General features: G+C 42.5%; 1 protein-coding gene across 1 annotated transcript in view; it reads right to left on the bottom strand.

Moving 5' to 3' along the window:
* Positions 1–24956, bottom strand: part of URB1 (URB1 ribosome biogenesis homolog) — a 1941236-nt gene that overhangs the window by 582637 nt on the left and 1333643 nt on the right. The window contains exons 27-28 of the mRNA XM_044071429.1: positions 676–786; positions 528–591 (exon numbers count right to left, since the gene is read on the bottom strand). Of these exons, the coding sequence (XP_043927364.1) occupies positions 528–591; positions 676–786 (175 nt within the window). The remainder of the gene's footprint in view (positions 1–527; positions 592–675; positions 787–24956) is intronic.

The raw sequence follows: 24956 nt of genomic DNA, 5'->3' as shown, positions 1-24956 counted from the left end.
TCACTACTGCAAATCAGATTCCATTGTCCATCCATAAATAATATTCCCTGCTGCAAGTTTATTTCTCTCAAAATTCTCCTAAGCTCCACAGCAGAAGATTTAGGTGGAACAGAAATTCATGCCAACATAATTTTACTCTTCTGTCACTGACTTCTTACTACCACATATTTGCTACTGCTTTCTTTCTTTTTCCCCTCTTCTATTACTGTAGGAACTCCTCTCACAATCGACATTATTACTCTCTTTTTTCATAGTCTCTGATACTCTGCTGAATGTGAAGCACCAGATTCTTAGTTTAATAATGTAGAACCATTAGAGGGTGCAACACTGAGAAAGCACTTAATGGACAGCCACTCATCGTGAAACAATTTTGAGATGTCATAATCATTCAGGAACTAGAACTTCATGAAGTTAGACTCTGCAGTATTTGCATATCTGGGATATGGAAATGATGCAACATAAAACCAAAAGCTACAGTTTAACTTGAATATGCATAAATAAGAATGCCAATTCAGAGGGGAACCCACCTGAAGTCAGCAAGGCTCACATTATTCTTCTCGTATGTCTGGAGTAGTAGTAGTATCTTCTGGTCTAAAAGAACAAAACAAAAGATTTTAAAACTCAAAAATGAGACGGGATTGTGTACAAATGGTATTTAATAATATGCAGCCATACCTGTAGTGTCCAGAGTAGCACCGTAGGCTCCAAGCAGCACAGCAAAATGATTTTTGTCACATAGTGAAGGGCATCTCTGAACTACTGAAAGCAATAGATCCACAATAGCTTCTGAAAGAAGATGCATTTTTAAAATATTACTCCTGTTGTACATTCATTAGCAGCAGTGTGTCCAAACATCAAAGAAAAACTACTCCATTAGATAGTATAAATGAATCAAAACTCAAATGGTTCATAATTCAAACCCAAGCTTCAAACTCAATATCTGTTTTTTGTCTCAGTAATAACATACTAGTCACTCAGTACAAAGAATACTTGGTAGCAGGCCTCTAGTCAAATAAACATAATCTTGTATGATCTTGACCTAGGTTCAAGAACAAGAATAGACTACAAGATCAGATGTAAAAAGAAAACACAGTACTAGCCTAAGCTACCATATTATACAGAGCTGATGCAGACAGGATGAAAGGAGGTGACTATGTACCCACTCCAGCCCTCAGATGCTCTATATAACAAGAAAGAGGGGCTGGCTAGATGGAAATTAATACTGCAGCAATGGTCTTACTTGAATATCTACCATTATGTTTAGTTCCTGACACAACTACAATACGTTCCTTGTCTGGATCATAGTTGGAAAGACCCAAAAAATGTCCCCTGTATTGGTGGCTAGTTCTGTTTTGTGAGGTGGGCAGGTGGAGCTGCTCCTCACAGGTCATCAGAAGCAAATCCATCTTTAGCCCTGGACAGAATGTCCATACTACACTGTTTGGTAAAGATGTGCACAGAGGACAAGGAAGCCATCTCCAAAATGTCATGTGTACTCACAAACCCCTTTTGAGCACAGTACTGGCTGACATGCCCCCTGGTAGAGTATGGTCTAACTTGTGCCTGAAAAAAATTACCACTATATGTACAGCACAAGGAAATGCAATGATCTGCCATTTAGATGTGGATTGCTTGGAAAGGATGCAAACAGCTGGTCTCTCTTTTCAAACACACTGATTCTGTGCGAGTAATATCTCAATTGTCATCAAACATCAAAGGAATTTTATTACTTTTTCTGCTTTTTTTCTGTAGTTTAGGAAAGAACATTGACCACTGTGAGAAAATTTGCCTTAAGGATAGTTCATCATTCGAAAGAAGAGACTTAATATGAAGAAAAAGTCGTGATCAAACTTCCCACAGAAGGTCACTTTCTAAAATAATTCTGACTAGTCAGTTTAATGATGAAGATATGACACTTAATCACAATCAGGAAAAATGGCATATTAACCACTTTAAGAAAGGTGGCTATTCATTTGATTGAAAAAAATGGGTCTGAAGAAACAATACGTCCAGGTAAGGGGTTGAACAGACACAAATGTAGCAAATTCAGAAACAGTTCCTTTAACAAATTATCAGAGTGTGGTATTATAGCCAGGTCTGAAATGTGTACCTATTTTTTTTCCAAACAAACATGAACTATATGTAAATATTAAAACAAAAGTTTAAAAAATGAAAATAAAAAACAAAATACTTTGCTGAACACAAGACAACAATTTGGGAGACAAGGGGATGGCTGCATTTGTCAGAGTGAATAAAGAGCCTGGAATTTAAGACATAAGAAAGCAAAGCAATTGGTTGTTGCAATTTTTGCGCAGTAGTAGTGCTTCAATACCAACGTTCTACTGTTAAATTTTTTCTATGCATGCTTTTCCACAAACAATTTTCAAACAACCAATTATTCACATATCAAATCTTTTACAACCAAGTTTCTGTAGCAAATTTTCTTGTGATGAATGCACTTAGAACTGGCAATGAATACTTCTGACACTAATTCTGTCACAAATGATATTTGCAGAATATCAAGTTCTTGGCATACTACAGCTTGGAATTTGACGTTCTTCTTTCTGAAAGCAATAGCAATTAGCACAACTGTTTTCCATATAAGAAATTTAAAGGACGAATTAGCAGCTGGTTTAAAGGCAGGGCTGAGTCAACTGTTCAGTGATTATGTTAAGGTCCTAAGGAAGATTCATCTCTTTTCTGTGGGGGTTCAAATGCAAAACCCAATTACTTAAATGGAAGAATAGACAACCAGAGGGACACCTGGCCTCCTAGCTTCCCTCATGATCATAAGAATTCCTTCTAAATACTGGTGCCTAAAAGGCAGCAAGGTCATATCCTTCGAGCACCAACTCTGGGGTATCAAGGACCACTTGAGTTGAGTCAAGGAGTTTATGGGCTGAGGCGAGTGAAATGGTTCTTACTTTGCCATCTACACAAGAAGGGAGAACCAGTACTGCCTCACCTTGAAAGGTGCTATTAGGACCATTTTTGGTCCCTTCTCCCTGGTTGTCTATATCACCAATAGGAGAAAGAGTACAGTACGGAATGTGTTCAGAACCTGACCTGTCGAACTAAATGAGAAGGCATCCACTCCTCAAGCCTGTCTGTGTATTGCTCTGAAGCAGAATCTCATTAGCTACTGTTCTGCAGAAAAGCAAAAAGATCCATCCCAACTCTGGTACACCCGCATTGTAAACAAGATCTAGACAGATGTCCCTGTCTAGCATCCAGTTGTGGGGATGTGTTGAGATTCTGCTGATCCACCAATGAATTTTATTTTGATGGAATGTAAGAAGCCCAAAGGGGATGGTGGGAGGGGAGTTGAGGAAAAATAAAAATGAACAACACAGATGAAACGTTATGGTGAGTACAGAACTTCTTTATCTGATGTTGCCAATTTTCATTCTATCCTCAAATTATGGGATAGAGTCCCCAGCTACCAAAATCCCCAGGTGGACTCAAGGAAGGATATTCCTGAGCACCCCTGAACCAAATGATGCTCTGCCCCTGGAGACCATGTCCAATCTGGAATGAGTAAGAAAAGTATGGGAAGTAGTGCAAATTGCTACCGCACAAATATCATCTATGAAAGTTACAGACTGGAAGACTGATGAAGTAGCCAAGGCTCTAGTGGAATGAGCTCATAATGGTTTCAGTACTGTAATGTCCAATTTGTTGTATATATAAGAAATACAATCTGTCAGCCATCTGGCTAGAGTAATTTTGGAAACAGGTTTTCCTAGTTTTAGATCAGAAAACGAGACACATAACTGGTCAATCTTCTCGATATTTTCTGTTCTGTTATGTGCAGGTAAAAATGTAATTGCCTGTGAACATCCAATAAATGTAAAGTGTATTCACCTTTAGAAAATCTGGGGTAGAATACTGGCAAGTTATACTAGTCTCTGAAACAACTTTAGAGAGAAAGGTAGCGTTAGTTCGTAAAGTGACCCTGTCTTTGTGAAAGATCAGGTAAGGTGGTTTTGAAGATAAAGATGATTCTCTGAAATTCTTCTGGCAGAAGTAATGGCTACTAGGAAAAATAGCTTTCCAGGAAAGATACTTGAGGTCACATTTAGTTGGGGGTTCAAAGGGGGGGGGGTTGAGTACGTTGCTGCAGTACCAGATTAAGGCCCCATGGGGAAATAGGTTTCCTAAAGGGAGGCCTGAAAAGAAGAGCACCTTGAAAAAAGGTTTTTCACAGCCTTTGGGTAGGCAACAGAAGCACCTTCAAATTCTATGAAATTTCTATACTGCCGTTAGCTGGACTTTCACTGTGGAGGACCTAGCTCCTCCTTTAAAACGTAAGGCTAAAAATTCATGAATACTATGCAAAGGAACTGGAAAAGGATCAACCTTATTTTGGCAGGCCCAAAAAGCAAATCATTTCCATTTACTGAAGTAGAGTTTACGTGTAGATGGACTGGAGAGGACAGCATAGGTTGTGTGGCTACTAATGGAATTGGAGAAGCCAGGCTGTCAGCCTGAGGTTCAATATGACTGGATGGAAACACCCAGAATCCTTGCAGTCTCAAATGAGCTGCTGCCACTACTGCCATGAATGTGGTGAATGCCCTTGGGGCTGTGGTGAGGCCAAAGGGCAGAACTCTGAACTGGTAATGACTCGTGCCCAGCCGGAAGTGTAAGTACCTTCTGGATTGCCTGTTAATGTTTATGTGATAGCATACATCCTGAAGGTCTAACGAGCATATCCAATCGTCCTTTCCCAGAATTGGGAGTATGGACTGAACTGTGACCATCCAAAGTTTGGTGCGTCGAAATGATTTGTTCAAGTTGCTGAGATCCAATACTTGTCTCCAGTCCCCTGTTTTCTTTGGCACTAAAAGGAATCTTGAGTAAGTTTTTGACTCTATCTGGTCTGGCAGGACCTCTAGGATGACTCTTTCCAGCAGCTTTTGTATTTGAAGTGCTGCTTTTTCTCTCTGACTGGGTGGAACATCGGGATTTTTCTTGAGGATGAAGGTGAAAGGGAAAAGGGTACATAACCTTTGGAAATGATCCTCTGCACCCATGTATCTTGTTATTTCTAGCCAGGCTCTCTGGTGCAGGGATAAACAACTCCCAATTGCCTCCAGAGGGGGACAATTGGGCCTCCTTTCAGGAGTGCTGAAAAGGTCTATCAAAAAAGGAATCTCTGGACCCTTAGTTTTGCAGGCCATCTCTGCCGAGAGGGTGGTGTTTACCATTGGAGTTCCCCCCCTCTACCCCTGGAGGAACCTCCTCCAAGTGTGTCCTGGAAAGGACCCTGGGACTTCTTGAACCACATTTTTCCAGTACCTTACTGATTCCTGGAGAAGGATCTTTGGGGAGTGGAAAAACATATGCCCATGGCAGACAGGGTCTTTCCATCCTTTTCACACCTGGATAAAGTGTCCTCAACTTTGGAGCCAAACAAAAATGTTCCGTCAAAGGAAGCATTGATAAACGAAGATTTGAAGGGCTCTGCAAAACACATAAGTGCAGCCAGGTGTACCTTCCTTATGGAAACACCGGAACCTGCTGTCCTTGAGGTTCCTTTGGCCACATGCAATATTAGCCTCATGGAGGAATTGGAGATCAATTGCAGGGTAGCCAACTGAGAGGTAACAAATGCTTGTACCTCATCAGAAACAGATCCTGAGAGAGTATCCGATCGCTCTTTAATTAGGTCCCTATATAACCTGGTGAAATGTGCCAAGTAGTTCATGGACCTTAAGGCAAAGGTTGCTGAAGCATAGACAGGCTTCCCAAACCTGTCCATCATCTGAGACTCCTTGTTTGGTGAATAGACAATGGAACTTCCTTCTCAGAGTTCCTGTTTTGTAGCCACTGCCATGACCATGGAATCTACAGGTGTACCTTTTCTCCAAAACTGCCTGTCTTCTTGTCTTCTGTTGCTGTCAACATTTTGCCCAGTCTCCCGGGGATTGTCTCAGTGGTGTCTGGGTCCTTCCATGCTCACCAAGAGATCATATTTATGAGCTCATTGGCAGGTGGAGTCACTCAGGAGGTAGACAGGTTGGTACTGAACACCTCCAGGAATACAGACTCCTCAGACGAAGGGTTGTTGGACTTCCAGACACCTCGCTGTTTCAGGATTTCAAGGATGTCTCCAAACCAGACATCTTCAGTAGGTGACCATGGAGACCCTTCACCTTCATCAAAGTCTGTATCTTCTGTGACTGACTCCTTGGGGGAGTCTAAGTGCTTCCTCCTGCAGATTCTCTTCTTAGGGACCTCGTCAGTGGGATGCTTTGGGGAGGTATCAGAAGAGGTGGGAGCACCCTGCTCGAAACCCAGAGGTTTCACTACTAGCTGTCCCTGTAGAGATGACAGATGAGACTCCAGATGAAGATGTGGCAATCCTGCAGACTGAGGATCCAAGGGGAAGGGAAACGTCTTTGTCATGGAAGCGGACAAGGCTCTCGCCATGACCTCAAAGGCAGATCCTCTCCCCCCAGAGAAGAGGAGGACCCCAGATCCATATGGGCAAGCCTTAGGACCACAGTCCCCTCCTACTTTGAGGGGAACTCCCCTAAGGCTGAAGTCTGAGCTGAACTAAGACATGCTGAGGCCATGAGGTGCAGAGACGGCTCCGTAAACTTCAGAGTTGACTGTGACACCCTGGACCCGACAGGGTAGCCCTGGCTCCAACAGCTCTCCAGATTCAATGGAACTGAAGAGCTCAGAGCTTCGGATCAGAGGATAAAGCAATTCTGTGATCCAATGCTGATGGACCTGAAAGACTCAGATCTGAAAACTCCAAGACCAAGAGGGGAGTTGGAGGAGGAACTTGCAAAGGGGGTGTAATGGAAGGTCGAGTCTCCTGACCCAGAAGGGTAGGAGCCGACAGGACATTTGACATGCTCTGCACCGAGAGAATCTTTCTCACTAGCCTCTCTATGTCTTCTTCTACAAGACTTCTGGAAGAATGAGTGGAAAATGGGGATTTTCAGCTCTCTAAAAAAGGAGAAGGGACCCTAGAGGGGACTGGGTCCAGTGATAGAGAGTCTCTGGTTCTCAGGAGACAGGGAATGTCGGGTGTTGAGTCTGATGCTTTCTGTGTCAGATCCGAAGCACTCTGATCTGACATATCTTTAGCCATTTCTGCTTTTGGATCTGATAGTGAGGTCTAATCTGAGGAGTCGTTCTTTCTCAATTTAGGATCCGATGTTGAAATCGAACCGGATGACTTAATCTTTTTCTTCTTTAGATCCGAGGAAGTTGTCGGAAACGATAAAGGTTTCTTCTTAGACTTATCCAAATATTTAGAAGATGCTGAAGTAGTACTTGTGGAGTGGGAAGCTCCAGATAATCCCTCACTAAAGGAAGAGGGAAGTAATCCCTTGAGAATCAACTTGTTCTTACGTTCAATCAGAGTTCTTGGGTTGAAAGCATGACATATTGAAAAATTTTCCTGCAGGTAGAGTGGACTCAAAACAGTACACACAAAGTGTGTGAGCATCTGAAAATGGAATTTTCTGTCCAAACGTTTCACATTTCTTAAACCCAGCTGTGCCTTTATCTTTATCAGCTATAGTAAAAAAAAAGTTATATTTTAAGATATACCACACTGCCAAAATTTAAACAAGAGAATTGTTTTTTTCTTCTGAAAGGATAGCGGAAAGGAAGACATATAAAAAATGGTATTTAAGAACTACAGTAAATGTAGATTATTAGAGAAAAATATACTAACAATAGTATATGGAGGTGTATAACAATACGAAGAAGGGGAGAGTAAGGGAGACTAAAGATATATAAAAACAATAGAGAGTCTGAAGTAGGTTTATAAGAAATCAGAAATCTATTAGAAAGAAAAATTAGAATGAAAGATTACAATTATTTGAAAAAATAACAGCTGCTCAAGAGAAGCTGGCACCACGTCTTTTACTTTCAAGCGGCAAACAAGATCTGAGGTACTTGGGGTTGGTGCACAGTGGGTAAGGCAATAGCTTGAGAGGTTTCTGGTTGCCATGAACTTTTGCAATGGCCGGGTTAGCCTCGAGGTATCGGCTCCGAACCCATAAGTTGAGGAGAGAATGAAAACTGACAACATCATATCTATCAGCTCACCCCTCAGTATGTACCATATCACTGTTTGATTGTCTGTCATGATATGCAGTATACTGGTTTCTAGACAGACATTAAAGCCCTACGAACCAAGACGACTGCTATCACTTATTTTATGCTGATATGCTTATGCCTGTATATGCTGTCCCAGGTGCCAAAACTCTGAGGTCTGCAGTATGAGTACGAATTTGATTTGGAGGTGTCTACATGAAAGGGATCCCCCTGGTTCTGCTATACATCATGATTCCACAATTCTAGCATTTATCTTACAAAGCAGACTGTAGGAATGGTACTGTCCAAGGATTCACGGCACTGGTGCCAGCTGTTTCTTAGATAACATTACATTTTTCTCGTATATAATCTCAATAATGGCACAATGAAAATTCCCGAGGCCATGAATCCCAAGACAATTAGGAATTGTCTTGTGGTGATGGTAGTCTTCATCGCCATCTCCTGAAATAAATAGGTTAAGAATACCATTTTTTCCAGAGGAAGGAATACCTTCTGGTGTAATGTTTGCGGTACAGCCCCTAAAAAGGTCATCAACCCCTAGCAACACTGAGGTTAGACTTGGGAGGATATACAGACTCAGACTATGAACACACTCTAGGGTGTAGGCCACTGCACTCTGGAGTTTCTCCTGAGACTGTGCCTAGGTAAGACGGTTGCCCAGGTATATGTGAATGCTTTTGGTCTTGCTGTGTGCAATCACTAGGGTCAAACATTTTGTCTGATACAGAACTTGTGATCCCTGTGGATGGAGATATGGAGACAGGCACCCTTTATATCCAGCATCATCAAAAGAGCATGCAAAATCAGGATGGCCTGAAGAGAGTCAGTGTGAATTTTGGAATTTTCGGGGAGGGGGTTGGACCAGGTCCCTTGCCCCTTGGGTAAAGGGGGCATGCCTTTCATTTTTAAGAATAAACTGCAATCTGTAACTCTCCATGACTACTTGTAGGACTTGCTTGTGCTTTGCAATCACTGACCTATGTTTTGAGAAGATTAACAGGCTTCCAATCCTATGGGATTAGGGAAAGATAGTTGGGATTATAAAGGGCTGTGTGGAATTTTCTAGTTAGAGAATGAAGGAAAAGCAAAACACAGTCATTACTGCCCCTTGGGGCCTGAGCCTTCTCTTTTTGCTATGGCTGCTTATTTCTTTTTTTAAGAAAGCTTTTTACCCTTTGGCTTGCCTCCAGTAAAAGGTCCACTGTTTTGTAGGACATTTTTTGGTATACCTCAGAATGGAAAAATGGAAAAGTTGCTTAACTGATGCCATAATTTCTCCCTTTTCTCCGTTTTTTTTTTCATATTTACTTGTGGAGTCCAAAAAGGTACTCCTTGAGAAAAGACGTATTCAGTACCAGACTGTTAACATCCTTAGGTACGGTTTGTATCCTCAGCCAAGAACATCTTGTAATCACATCACAGCAGCTAGATACTACATACTACAGCATTAGAAATTAGAAATAATGACTAGTTTATCCTTCAGAAACTCATCCATAACTCTTCCAATAGTCTCATTTAACTTTATGAGAAGTTCTCCTTTGTACATAATTATACAAGTTTGGTAGTTTAGGGCTCTGAAGTTCAGGGATACTGACATGTAGATGCTCATTCCAAACTGGTCTAAAATTTTACTTTACCACTCAACGGTGGGCCTGGGACCATTGTGGAACTCTGCAACATCTAGGAACACTACAACTGCATTATTATAGAAATGACTGTATCGTTTCTAATCCAGAAAAACTAACCAGGTCTCCTAGGGGGATGAGATATGGAGTCTAGCTCCAGAGATGCTACCTCAAAAGCATCCTGTAGGGTCTCTTGACTGAAGGAACAGCCACTGGTTTAGGCAGTTCATACTCAGAATGTCTTAACGTCTGTCCTGACAGTCTCAGATTTATTAGGCTTCCCAGTTGAAGTGTTTTTTTTTTTAAATTGCTGTTAAGAGTTTACAGAATCACCTTGGGGAGGATATTTGAGAGAAAGTAATTCAATCTTTTTCACTTTCAGAATCAAAAGAGAAAAAGTTCTTCGCAAGGTAAGCTTCCCTTTCTCTCTTCTGCAACAAGATTCCTGACAAAGGCAGTTGGTCCGGTTCTGGCTGCAGATTCTGAATGAAGGCAGCTCCATCTGAAGGAATGCAGCTTCATTTATAGGAATGTCAGAACAGGCAACTATGAGTTATTTTCTTGTAAAGTTTTTTAAAACATCTTTATTAAATCATCAGATGTTAAACTTTGAATTCAAACAAATTAATAAAAAAGAAAAGAATTGTAATAATGGTATCCACCATCATTACCCAGAATACATTTTCTTTTAAACAATTTTCATTCACTCCATTACAAAATTGCTAAATTTCTGCTTTCCTTTCAACATCACTCCTCTTAAGCAACATTCTGCATGCATTGTTCCCACAAACTCCATTTATTTCTAATGATAAACTCACTTTATTCCTATAGCACTTGTTCCTTAAATTTTCTAAAGAACGCATCTCCAGTTCTTTTATCTCCTCTACAATTTTCAACACTTGACTTACAACTGGTTTAGATTTTGATTACTATTTTCTTGTAATTGCTTTTTTGGCAGTCTATACCTTTCAACTTATTAAGACTTTACTATATCTAGGCAAATTAGATCCTGTATCCCAGCGTAAAATAATAATTTCCTTAGATCCTACTACTTGTTCTCCCAACATTTCTGTCAAAAGTTCTTTGCCAGAAAATTTTAAATACTGTATGTATTTTCCACTTACTTCTAATAGTTTATATAGTTTTCTCATGATTCCAATTTTACCCAGATGTGATATTTTCAAAGGACCAACTTCAACAATTTCCCCTTCAGAAAGTACAGTTGTGTACACTTACCATAAATGTAGATGTTCGGGTGTATTCACTGTTGCAGTCATCACATTTGGGTTATCTGCTTGCAGTAGCCCTCAGTCGGCCTGATTAACAAAGTCTTGGGTCCTGCATTGCTTGCTGTCTCATCTTCCATGATGTCTGGTAGTCAGGGGTATAAAGCATGCAGCCGACGCCATTACATCAGTTTTTCTTGCCCCAGATGTCAGGTGCCCCCAATCATGGGGAGCAATTATATATACATAAGGTTACACCTCCAACAAAAAAGCAAATACACCAAAACGCTTTAAACATAGTAAGTATAGAGGTATAGCCAATAGAAGTCAGGGGGCTGGAGGGAGGGTAAGTAGGACTGCAACAGTGAATACACTCGAACATCTACATTTATGGTAAGTGTACACAACTGTACTATGTTCTTTGTGTTTCACTGTTGCAGTCATCACATTTGGGTAGATTCCCAAAGCTAAGGATGGGATGTGATGTGATAATTAGATAGCATTAGGACCAGCAAACCTGCAGTGGTAAAGCCAGCTCTGGATTTAGAGAAAATTGGCAAATGGTAATGCTTGCTGAAGATATGTACAGAACTCCAGGTAGCAGCTTCTAGGATGTCCCTGGTAGGGACACCTCTGAGAAAGGCTGTAGAGGAGGATGCAGCACTGGTTGTATGTGATCTAATCCCCTGTGGGGTAGGTTTTCCATGGTGCTTATAGCAGAAATTAATGCAATGGCCTATCCATTTAGAAATGGTTTGCTTTGAAATGGCCGTCCCCTCTGCCCCTGCAGCAAATACAACCAGCAGTTGTTCAGATTTCCTGAGAGGTTTAGTCCTGTCCAAATAAAATCTAAGTTGTCTGTGCACATCTAAGGAGTGCAATATTCGCTCCCTTTTGTTCTGTGGATTAGAAAAGAAGGTTGGCAGATGAATGGACTGATTAAGGGCCACACTGGATATCACCTTGGGCATGAAGGAGGGATTGGTCCTGAGGGACACCCTGTCAGCATGAAAAACAATGAAAGGCTCCACTGCCATGAGGGCCTGTAATACAGACACCCTCCTTGCTGAAGTGATGGCTAAAAGGAAAGATGTTTTCCAAGAAAAGGACTTAAACTCTGCATTTGCAGCTGGCTCAAAAGGAGGTAGAGTGAGTTTTTGCAATACAAAGGTAAGGTCCCAGGTTGGAGCAGTGGCTCTCTTGGGTGGTCTTAAGTTTTTGGCTCCTCTGAGGAACTGTTTCAGCAGTGGATGAGAGAAGAGGGGTGGTTCTGTGCTGTAATGAGCTGAAATGGCTAAGGCATGAATTTTGATGGAGGAAGAGGAGAGGCCCTTGTGCAGTATCTCAGGTAAGTATTGAAGAATCTGAGGTAAATTGGGCGTTGCTATGCCCATCCCCTGAGCTTGGTTCCAGGAACAGAATCTTTTCCATTTTTCAGCATAGGAATTTGTAGTACTAGGCCTCTTTGCCTCCAGAATGACATGCAACACTTGCTTACTGAGGGATGGTAATGGAGAGATTAGGCAATTAGCCAGGCTGCCAGGTGCAGGGTTTGAAGCTGTGGGTGCAGAATCTGATCCTCCTGCTGGGACAGCAGGACAGGGGTCTGAGGCAGGTGCCATGGTGCCAGCAGTGACACACTGCATAGAAGGTGTTACCAGTGTTGGCGTGGCCTGTCTTGTGCAATCAGTATCGTTCTTGGTTTGATCTTTAGTAGTACCTTGGATAGGAGAGGCAGAGGGGGGAAGGCATAAACTGATAGGTTTTTCCAGGTGAAAGACAGGGCATCCACTTTCCAAGCTTGTTTGTGGGGAGTCCTTGTGCAGAATTATTCCAATTGGTAGTTCTGGGGGAGGCAAACAGGTCTATATCTGGGCTTCCCCATTTGTTTCTTAACATGTTGAATATCTTTGGTTCCAGTTTCCACTCATGTGGGTCCATGAGATTTCTGCTCAGGTCATCTGCCAGTGTGTTTAGCTTTCCTGGCAGGAACTGAGCTTCTAGGTGCACATGGTGGCTCAAGGCTGTGTTCCACAGAGCCATGGCTAGTCTTCAGAGAGGGTATGAGTGGGTTCCATCTTTACCATTAATTGTCCTGGAAGGATGTGGTCCTTGAAGGCTGTCGGAGCATTCTGTACAGCTAACATTTCTTTTTGACTGATGTGCAGGTGCATTTGATTTGGGTTCCATTTGTCCTGAATGCACTTCCCTGCCAAGTGAGACCCCATGCATAGTCTGATGCATCTGTTAGGGTTTGGGCGGCAGGGGGTAGAGTCAATGGCAGTCCCTTGTTTTGGTGACAGGTGTCTGCCCACCAAAGGAACTCTATCTGTAGACAAGGAATGATAGGAATCATTGCTTCTACACCCTGAGAATGTTGACACCATAGGCTTTTTAGATACCTTTGTAGTTTCCTCATATGCAGTCTTGCATATGGAATTAGTAGAATGCAGAAGGCCATGAACCCCAGGGCTTGCAGTATTTTCCTTGCAGATTAGCTGGGTCTTTGTGGCTAGCAGATTGAAGTAGGAACTTGTTTTTCTGGCTTGAGAAAAGCCATCTGAGAAGTTGTGTTCAAGCTTGCTCCCAGGAATAGAATTTGTTAGCTGGGTACAAGATGTGATTTCTTTTCGTTTATGGTGTACCTTAGAGAAGTTAGCAATTTCTGTACAAATGCCAGATGATTCAATAGTATGTCCTGGCTTTCTGCCTGAATTAGACAATCGTCCAGGTATGGATATATTTGGATATTTCTTTGCCTGCAAAATGCAATGACTGGAGCTAGGCACTTTGTGAATACCCTGGGCGCAGTAGATAAGCCAAAGGGCAGTGCAGAGAACTGATAGTGCATGTAGCCTGATTTGAAGCGTAGGTATCTTCTGCAAGATTCCCTTATTGGGATGTGCAGGTAGGCTTCCTTTCAATCCAGTGTTGCCAACCAGGCATCCCTGCCTAGCATAGGAAGCAGCTGGTGGAGAGTTAGCATTTTGAATTTTGGAATCACCAAAAATGTGTTTTGAATAAAGAGGTCCAGTGTAGGACGCCAGGAGTTGTCTTTTCTGGGCACCAGAAAAAGTCTTGAGTAGAAACCTTGCCCCTTTTCCTCTTCTGGAACAGGTTGAATAGCCCTGATGCTTAAGAGAGAGAATTTGCTTTTGAGTCTCTGCCCATTGATTTGGGAGTAGGGATGGCCAACCATTTGGGGTTGGTAGTGAGTGAAAGTGGAATATGTATCCTTGGGAAACTATATTTAAAACCCATTTGTCCTGGGTAATGAGTTCCCAATTTTTTTGCCTGCTGGCCTATCTTTCCCCCTAAGGGAACAGTCAGTTGTGCAGGGCTTGGAAGATTTAAAGTTAAGTCATTGAGACAGTTTACCATATGGGGGTGTCTTACCACTCCCTGCTTTGGAAGTGGGAGCCCCCCACTGCTTAGCCCTGTGAGTACCTTGGGACTGAGGCCTGGGTGTTCTGCTGGTTCTGGGTTTGGACTGAGAAGGCCTGGAAGAGGCAGGAAGGGACCAATTTTTAGAGGGCCAATGCCTACTAAATCAGGAAGGCTGTACTTGCAGGAAATCTTTTAACAGTGTGCATAGATTTATCTTTTTCCTCCATCTTTTTAAGTACTACTTCTGCTTTGTTGCCAAACAGGCAGTCTTGGTTTAAGGGAGCATCTAGCAATTTATCTTTAACATAATCTGGCAAAAATTGCTCCTTAAGCCAAGCATGCCTTCTAAGTAAAGACCCAGTGACAGCAGCCCTGCAAGATGCCTCTAGTGAATCAAAACCACATTGCAAAGTATGTTTTCCAACTTATTCAGCAGAATGCATTAAATCCTGTAAATCCTTATTTTCAGTACAGTCAGGAATCACCATCATTTTCTGTTTAAGCAATCCAATAATATGCTGCTGATACTTTAACATATGAAACTGGCAGTTTAAGGCCCTAATGGCCAAGGTTGCGTGTATACCTTCTTACCCCATCTATCCAGCACCCTGGAATCTCTATCAGAGGGGGTAGGGTTTTTGGCAGTAGTAGCCTTAATGCCCTTGGGTCCCTGTGAAATGGTCTCAGGATCTGCAGTAGGATTTTTAAAAAGGAACTTGTGAGAATCAGGAACCTTGTAATATCTATCAGGTTTTCTGGGAGCAGGAAGTAGAGAGTCAGGGGCCAAGCTAGATTCCGAAAAGGCATCATCAAAAATGTCCAGTACAGGGGGGATAGCTAAAGGCATGTGTTGGGGCAGGAGTAAGAAATCCATAAGCCTCTTTTTTAGAGTCAGAGTAATCTTGGCTTTCCCAGCGAAAATGTTCCCTAAGAGTATGCATGGTTTCACCAACAGAGAAATCTTCTGGAGGGGAAGCACAGGGAATAGTGTCCTCTGCATCAGAATCCTCATAGGTAGGATAAGGGTAAATCCTGGTGTTCAGAGGAAACAGAAATTTCAGAATCCTGATCAGAAGAATCATAAGCAAAGTCAGTCCTAGGTCTCTTAGAGGGGGAAGGTTGGCTTCCCCCAATTAAAGTAATAATGACTTCAGCCATTCTTATCATTTGTTTTTGAGGCATAGAGGCCTGACCATGCGGTCTGGGCGCCAGTTTTCTAGGCAAGGATCGAGTTTTAGGCCTTGAAGAAGAAGATGGCGTCAGTTTAATATGAAAGTCAGTAGGCCTGAATACACCATCAGAAGCCGTTGACTGCACAGCGGCTCCAGACCCATCCAAAGTAGAGACATCCGCAGGTTCCACAGTTGAAGCATCTCGCAGCATACTGGACTCCGAATGGATCTCAGTAGAGGCCTGCGCATCTGAAGTAGCGGGTATCAGGGGCTGCGAAAGCGCCTCACTGAGTATCGGCAAACTGGCGACTAGCTTAGGAGTAGCGTCGGCAGCTTTGGACCTATGCGGTCTGTCTGTCTTTATCTTTGTGTTTTTTCAGTATGTCGGTAGTTGGGTGGCTTACCGAAGCCATATCTGGATAATTGAACTGGGTACCAAAATATTTAGAAGTGTAAATAAACAGACAAATAGTTTGTAGTTTAAATAAGGCACAAAACCTACAGCGAGGTACGCCGTGGTCAGGGCCTAGGCAAGGAATGCAGTACGAATGAAAATCTTTATGACGTATTTGCTTTCCACAAGAAATACAATTATTGACTTTTACTGACATCAGTTTAGAGCAAGAAAAAGTTTCCACAACAGGGTACTTAGCTTAGTTGAAGACTTCGATTCTGACACTCTAAAAGGAAAATTTCAGGAGTTGGCCGACCGGCACTTACAAACTGCTTCTGCTTTGGGCACCGCACGGCAAGACAGACTGACGTAATGGTGTCGGCTGCATGCTTTATACCCCTGACTACCTGACATCATGGAAGATGAGACAGCAACCGACACAGGACCCAAGACTTTGTTAATCAGGCCGACTGAGGACTACTGCAAGCAGATAACCCAAATGTGATGACTGCAACAGTGAAACAAGAACAACATCAGGTACATTTTCAAAGCCTTGAGCTTGTCAATTAATTTGTTTTGCAATTTTTTTGTTTATATTATAGTTTATATCCCCTACTTATTTACTGTTCCCATGACATTTTGCCTTGCACCACTGATACACCTCTGTTGACAGTGTACATTACTTCCCTACTAACCTTCACACTTCTACAAATTTCTGGTGCACAACAGCCACTATATTTGCAGCATTTTTGTTGGAGCAAATTCAATCAACCAAGTTAGTGTATCTTTCTCTTTTAGATGATTTTTATCAACTTTATTAGCTCCATCACCAAAAGTCCACTGCCATACTTCCTGTCCAACCTTCTGTTTTTTAATAAATTATACAACTTGTTGATTTCTCCCTTCATTCTTTTGTAGGAATCAATTAAGCACCCCGAAAAACTAGTCTTTGTGTGGGTATCAGACACAACTTCCAGAAGTTCATCCTGAACCCTAGCTGGAACCTCAGGTGGTATAATAAGGCCAAGACCTTCTCTAGTGAATCCAAACACATGGGTGCAGACTCTGCACAGATTAGCATTCATCCAAGTAAGGAAAAAGGTGGATGCCTAGATTCACAGTAAGCCAATACTGGGCACGGCATCTAGCAAACACTTGATGTGCAGTGGATAGCCCAAATGGAAAACCAGACACAACAAAGCTCAGAAATCTCCTGAAGTGATAAGCAATGAGGATATTATGATATGTAACCTTCAAAGTCCATGGTCACCATGGCGAGTGGTCCAGCAACAGGAGAAGCACTAAGTGCAAGATGGGCATCTTGAACTTTGGAACCTTAACAAACACTTTCATAAAGGAAAGGTTCAACACTGGTCTCTACCGAAGCTCTTTTTTGGGGGGACCAGGAAAAATTATGGAGTAGAAACATCTCATTCTTTCCGAAGGAATGACTAGTTCTATGACCCCCAAGTCCAACATATGACAGAGAAGAGGAGGGAATAACAAAGTCTGGTCCAGTGGATGAGGGGAAACCCCCATGAACAAAAGCAGATATGCTTTCCACTGCCCACTGGAACTCCTGTCAACAATGTTGATCACACATTTGTTGAAAACCACCAACAGCAAGGCTGCCTTGTTGAGAGCTAACTTTAGAGACGGGGTACTTGGAAGGGGACTTGAGAAAGACATGTGAAGCACCTCAGCATAGTCATAAGTTGGAGAGGAGACTATCCCTTATGAGAAAGGAAACACTCTTATTAGGTTTCATGGGGTTGTCATCCTGCCATTTCCTTTTATTGCCTTGGTTGTTATTTGGCTGGGACCTCTATTTGGAAGGCCGCCCAAAATTATCCTGCTTAAAGGAAAGAAATTTAGGAATATGAAACATTTTTGACATCCCTTGCATGAGTTTACCTCTGTCAGCTCACTATTTAAGGATATGATTGGATACTATACAAAACACACTTTCAGGCAACAAGCAGAGCATTCCTCTTAGAGCTTCTGTGCATCTTTATGTGATAGTAAGCATCCTGGAGGTCTAACGAGCACATCCAGTCACTCTCTTGCAGGTACGGCATGATGGACTGTAATGTGACCATCCGGAACTTCTCTTTGGCAACTGACAGGTTCAGGGTAGAAAGGTCCAGAATGGGCCTTACGTCCCCAGTTTTCTTTGGCACCAAAAAGAACCTGGAGTAGAAGCCCGATCCAGACTGATCTGGGGAGACAGTTTTGATGGCTCATTTTTCTAGCAGCTTGGAAATTTCCTGTGCTGCTGCTTCCCTTTGCATGGGTGGTACGTCTGGGAGATTTGGGGTAACCCACGAAGGGGATAGGGTATCCTCTGGATATGATCTGAAGCACCCAGCCGTCACTTGTTATGGACTCCCATACCGCTAGGTGCAAGGACAATCATCCCCCAACTGCCTCCAGAGTAGAGCAGACGGGCAACCCCTCAGGGTTGGTGCTCAGGTCTGTTCGAGAAAGGTTCTCGAGACCCAAAATTCCTCGGACCCCCCTCTGCCTCTGAGCCGGCGTCCATTCTGTCCCCCTCTGCCTCTGGGGGAAGAAGAGCCCTGAGTGTCCTGGGAATACTGTGACTTCCGGAACCACATCTTCTTTTGCCCTCTCTGGTTCCGGGAAAAGGACCTTTGAGGGTTTGAGAAGTGGATCCCGATGGCAGACAGTGTCTTCCCATCCTTCTCACTCTAGACTAATGTCTCTTTGATGGTCTTACCAAAGAGAGTAGAGCTGTCATATGGGGCATTGGAAAAGGACGCCTTGAAGGGTTCTGAAAATTGACATAACTTGAGCCAGGTGTTGCGCCTCATGGACACGCTGGACCCAACCGCCCTAGCCGCTCCTTCCATAGTATGTGAAAGGAGTCACATGGATGTGGTGGAGACTGCTTTCAAAGTGGCCATCCTTGCGGAGAACAAAGCCTTGTCCTCCTGCGACATGGACTTGGGGGAGACTCCTCCAGCTCCTTTACCAGATCGCGTTGGAGTCTGGTGACATGGGCCAGGTAGTTTGGTGCCCTGATCGAAAAGGTAGCTAAAGCGTAAACCCACTTCCTTAGGAGGTCCATCATCCGCGACTCTCGGTCAGGAGGGTGAACCGAGGAATTCTCCTGAGCAAGTTCCTTCTTTGTGGCTGCTGCTACCACCATAGCATCTAAAGGGGAGCCCTTGTTCCATGCTGGTCTGTCTATGGGGGGCTTAAAATTTTGTCGGGTCTTTTTGGAATTGGTTCCATGGTGTCCGGTTCCTTACATGCCCGCGAGGTGATCAGATCCACGAAAGGATCCATGGGAGGGGACACCCAGGTAGTAGATGGGTCTGTGCCGAAAGCCTCCAGGAACACGGACTCGTCAGAAGGTTTGGGGGCAGACCAACCTCCCCGTTGGCACAGGATTTCCATGACGTCTCCGAAGGAGACATCCTCGGGAGCTGACCTAGGGGAACCTTCTCCATCATCCAAGTCCATGTCCTGGGTGAGGGATTTGGGGGAGTCCAAGTGCCTCCTCTTGCACGTATGCTTGTGAGGTACCTCTCCAGTGGGGCTCTTTAGGGGGAACTCGCAAGCCACTTGTTCCTCAGAGGGAACTGTCTGGGGCTCTTTGAGCATTGGCTGTCCCTCTGGTAAAACGATGGGGACCACAGACAGAGCCGAGGGAGTCTGGGTTGAGTCCAAGGGGGTAGTCAGGGGTCTCGATCCAGCAGACAGAACCCTTTCTACCATGTTGAAGGCCAAAGGAGAGTGAATCTCCTGAGAAACCAATAAGGAGGCCGGTCTCCCCGGGTCTGGCGAGAGAATCGAAACTGGGCCTGAAGTGGACAGAGCTTTGAGGGAGGGAACTTGGCCCAACAAAGGCAGAGCTGATGGAAAAAGCTCCACTCCCTCAGATCCGACACACAAGCTCTGGCTCCGAGAGTGGCTCAGATCCGACACGCTCCAGGCAGCTGTCGGCATCGAGGAAGCAGGTACCATCGGTGCTGACCCCCTGACTAAAGCCATCCTCGGATCCGAATACACCGAAATCGGAGGTCGGATCGGAGAAGGAGATATCGGCTGGTAAAAAGGAAGCAAGCTCCCCCCTCCTGAGGGAGAGGAGGCTGGCAAGACTCCCATCTGGACCTGAGTATGGATAAATCTTCTCATCATTTTATCCATATCAACCTCAGACAAAGACCAGGTAGACCTCGACGAGGCCACGGACTCCGACCTCGCAGGTCAGGGCACTGAGGCCCTAGAAGCTGAACGTGTCTCCACCAACTCCAGGGAGAACCTTGGAGATCGGAGCCGAGGGGAGTCACGGATTCGTAAGGTCTTAACTGGTGAAGGGAGGTCCGGAGACCTCTTACGCTTTTCCCTCGCCTTTGACTCTCTCTCCTTCTCTCTGCCCCTTTTCCTCTCCGCTTCCACAGGCTTTTGCACAGGAGGTTGAGTCCCAGCCTGGGAGGGAGCAGAAGCCAGGGGAAGAGAGGAAGGAGAGGCGGCCACAGCAGTCACTGTGACCAAAGCCGAAGACAAGGCAACAGTCTCAGAAGGGGAAAGAAGGCCTTTTAGGGCCAACTTGGCCTTCCTATCTTTAATGGCACGAGGGTTGAACCCCGTACATATAGTGCAGTCTGCACTCAAATGGGCCACACCCAAGCACATAACACACAGAGTGTGGCCATCCGCAGGGGATAATTAAGGCCACACTCAGTGCATCTTTTGAAAATCGGCTTGTCAGCCATTCTATCAGAAGAGAGAAAAATTTTAAATAGAAAAGTTATTTTCTTCTTCTCCCACTCACCACACTCAGTCACAGAAACACAGAGGGGGGAGGGGAAGCAAAAAATCCATACAACTATACAAACTAAACTACCCTACAAAACAATAACTTGACGCACCAAGCAAGGGGAGGAGAAAGGGGAACCTATACTACCACTACCCAACAATTTTTAAAGAAAAGAAATAGTTTAAAGGTTTTTTTACCCACTTGAAAAGTTGGAGCTCAAGAGATCATGATGCATAAGCTATTTGCGGCAAACGAGATCTGGGGATAGAAGGTAGTGGAGGTGTGTTATGGGTAAGGGGAGGAGTTTGGAGCTCAGAACAGATGCTAGTAAAAGTTGCCGGCTTGGATCCGAAATGGATCCGTAACCCACAGGTTGAAGACCAAATGAAGTAAACTACTTCATATTCTCAGTTTTTAACTCATCAGAAAAGTTCTGGCTGTGCAACCAAGCATACTTCCTTATCACCACTTATGACACTGCATTTCTAGCAACAGTATCAGCCACCTTTGAAGCATTTTTTAAAGCAGGTTTTGACAACTGAGACATGATGGAAACTATATCTTTGAAAAAGACCTTTTGCTCAGTAGGCAACGATGCAGCAAGCTTGTCTAAGCTATACGTACATACATCTCAACACAAACTTCCACATAAAACCCACTGCATAAACACTTTAAAAGCTACCATGCTGGACTCAGACAGCTTTTTTCCATGAGATTCTTGCCATTTGCCTAGTTTATCTGAACAAACATGATTTGAAGAAGGCAAAGTCCTTTTATTAGATGAAGTCACTGAAGCAGGGTCCACAGACAACAGGACTTAGAGTACAGGCATGGCTGAGTATACCCTGAATTTCTTAAAGTATTTTAAGCAGAGCCTCAAACAAGTACAGGAGAACTACAAGCTTTCTTAAAAACATCCTATAACATTGTCAATCAATGAAGGAAAGGTCTCCAAGTCCGGTGCCTCACCCTTCAAAAGATCATAAACTCTGCTGATCTTGATTGTAGCCAATGACTGCTCCCAACTGAATACATCGCAAAATCTAGCCAGCATTTTGGTAAAATAAAACATTTGTTTGGGTTCTTGAACCTATTCATCACGGGAAATCAACTGATCCAACACTGACAGGTCCAAAACCTTATATTTGAGGAGTGTATTTTTTCTGTGAAGGGTTCCGAACAAACTGCAAGCAACATGCATTTTAAAGTGTCGGAGAATTCACCCATCACCTTCATCTGCTCCACTGCTCCTTGACAGATTCACTTCAGCAGTTCTATAAAAGAGTAGGGAAAGGCCATGGTTTCCAGCAAAATAAACAAGTATAATCAATCTATCCTGTCATATGTCTTTGCTGCATCCAAGGAGACAAATTCCACCTCACCTGAATCTGTTTCAGCATCCTTCATAATTATTAGGTTATGTAATATATTATCAAAGGTTCCTCATTCCTGTACAAATTCACACACATCCCATCTTATCAGCAAAGACATATCTGTGGCCAATCTTTTGGTCACCATAATCATGAATATTTTGTAATCATGATTAAGAATTATTGGTCAGTATGAACTGGCTAATTATGGATTCAGCCCTACTTTTAGCAAAACCACAATCACCCTTTTCTTCCGTGACCTACAATCTTGCATATTGATTTCTCCACCTTCTGATGTCCAAGCCTTAGAGCTAAATGTTTTGTTAGTTAGGTATTATTTCAATGTCTAATGTTCTGCATTTGGAGTTCAACCCATTCCATCTTATGAATCATTTCTTCCTATGTCTTCAACAGCTCTGCAGGCCACTTTTTAAGCATGTTTATACAATTATTTTAAATGGGAACATGAATTCACATACATTAAAAGAGAAGAAAACAAACCATATTAACAGTTTCCATTACTACAGCTATGCAGTATACACATTTTCATATTAAAAACTTTCATTCACTCCAAGATTACTTTAATTGCTCAGTTTTTGCCCTTACTCCTCTTCCCGAACATTATTATGCATGCATTGTTCCCTTAAATTCCATTTACTTCTATGAAATTTGCTATTTCTATTTACTAAAGATATCACCTCCACTTCTTTTATCAAGCTTACAATTTTCCATACTTCAATTACAGTTGGTTTAGACTTTGATTTTCATCTTCCAGCAATTATTTTTTGCCAGCCAACACATTACACATAGACATCATGTCAAGGCACATTCAGATACTATATCCAAGGATTAAAAGAATTGCTCCTCCAACATTTTTGTCAAAGTACTCTTTACTGAACTTTTAAAGTCAACCAATTTGTTACACCCCCCCCTCAATTATCTTGCTCTTCTCTATCACACCTCTAGCATTTGCTACTCACCCAAGTTAAAATCCTCGGCGGTCTAAATGGGGTATAAAATTACTTATGTAAGCACTTCCATGTAGATGTCCTAAACTACCTAGACGTTTTGTATAATTGGGAGCTATACAGGTCTCTTCCGACTGTTCCACTGTAAACTGCTTTTTCCATCTTCTCTTCCCAATCTTTTGTAACTTCCTCCGATTGATTCGTATCATTCAATAATGTGTTGAAACTACTAGCTATCCTTTTTAACAGTAACTTCTGTTACAAAATCAATTAAAAACTCTAACAGACTTGGTCTTTCATTTAACACCACCATCTCTTTCTCTCTGCCTATACTCCTTGTTTTCAATCCCTTTGATAGAAGGCATTCTCAAACCTGTAGTCCAAATTGCAGCTCAACTTAAAAAGAAAGGTAATATAATGTGATGAAGCTATTTGCTCTTAATACACTGGTTCCTTTGCTCATTTCTTCCAGTACATTCCAGCCCCATCTTGACTATTTTCTATATCCCTACTTGCAGTCATCCCTGTATCTAAAATCTCCTTTCTCTATTCCTGTGATGGCTTAGTTCTTAGAATATTTTCTGCAACTTTATGCACATATTCTATTATAGTTGTTTTTCTCTTTAAGGACTTGTATCCAAAATCCTAGTGTCTCTTTATATCTTGAACTCCCCCACCCCTACATCATAATTATCCATCCATCTATCCATCCATAACCCCTTTTCCCATTTTTGTAAATAAAGTCAGGGAGCCGCATTAACAGTGACAAGATTTACACAGCCGGGTGGCTAGCCCTGCCATGGTAGTTCATCACACACACACACACACACACACACACACACACACACACACACACACACACACACACACACAAAACTATGGCCAATTTAGTGTGTCCAGTCCACCTACTGTATGTCTTTGGAATGTAGGAGGAAACCCATGCAAACACAAGGAGGACATGCAAAGTCTGTACAGGAATCCTCCTGCTGTGGGGCAACAATGCTATCTGCCATGACACTTTCCCACCCTCATTTCATAGTTATCCCTTTCCACTTTATTACCCTCTACTTGCGTTATGTAACATGAGCCTTGAATGCATAGTTTAAAAGTACTGCTTCAAAATCATATAATCATAAACCAACTTGCACTAAGGGGAGAATCAACTTACCATACTTAACTCTTGCCTTCTTCCCATCCCAAACAAAAATGGTAATCAACAACTTCTCTGGTAGATAAAACTATGCCTAATATAGATACAAGACTAAAAGGACTAAAAACACATTCACTGCTTGAATCGTTCTGTCAATAACCACAATCCAGGGACAGTCTAGGTTCACTTTTTATCCAATTTTTTTTTATAAAAGAACATATTTTAAGATGGTGCTTATTATAATTAATATTTTCAAGAACATTTTTAGACATTTTACAAATGAAACAAATGGCTACAATTAAAACTTTTAATTTTTTATATTAATTTTTGGCAGGGCAGGACGAGACTTACTGTTTACAGTAGTCTATTGTCACACGGGATAACCAGTTATATGAATTTTTTTAAACCATGTGGCCGTTTTATTTTTAATAAAATAATTTTTGATGCAATTTCCTGTATTCTGATGGGAATTCCGTGACTCATTTGGGAATTAAAGCACTTAATAAACAACTTTATTAAAGGAATTGCTCATGTGTACATTGTGCAGGTAGAAAGTTTTTTTATTTTTAGTTTATTCTTGTGTTGTCTGGGAATTTGTGTTAACATAATCACGAGTTTCCGGCTTCTCACTTTTTCCATTATTTTTGCTTAACCTCTTCCCATATACCTTAACTATTGTAACAGAATCCTTTTTAATTCATGCACATAAATACTTCATCTTATAATGTCCCCAAAGTATGGTTGCTGCTTAAATGGTATTACCTTTGTTTTATTTTCATTTATATTACATCCC

Source organism: Protopterus annectens, chromosome 5.part0, assembly GCF_019279795.1.
Source record: "Protopterus annectens isolate FY-2018-M chromosome 5.part0, PAN1.0, whole genome shotgun sequence".
In the NCBI taxonomy this organism is placed as follows: Eukaryota; Metazoa; Chordata; order Ceratodontiformes; family Protopteridae; genus Protopterus; species Protopterus annectens.
This window is presented reverse-complemented; position numbering and strand designations above follow the sequence as displayed.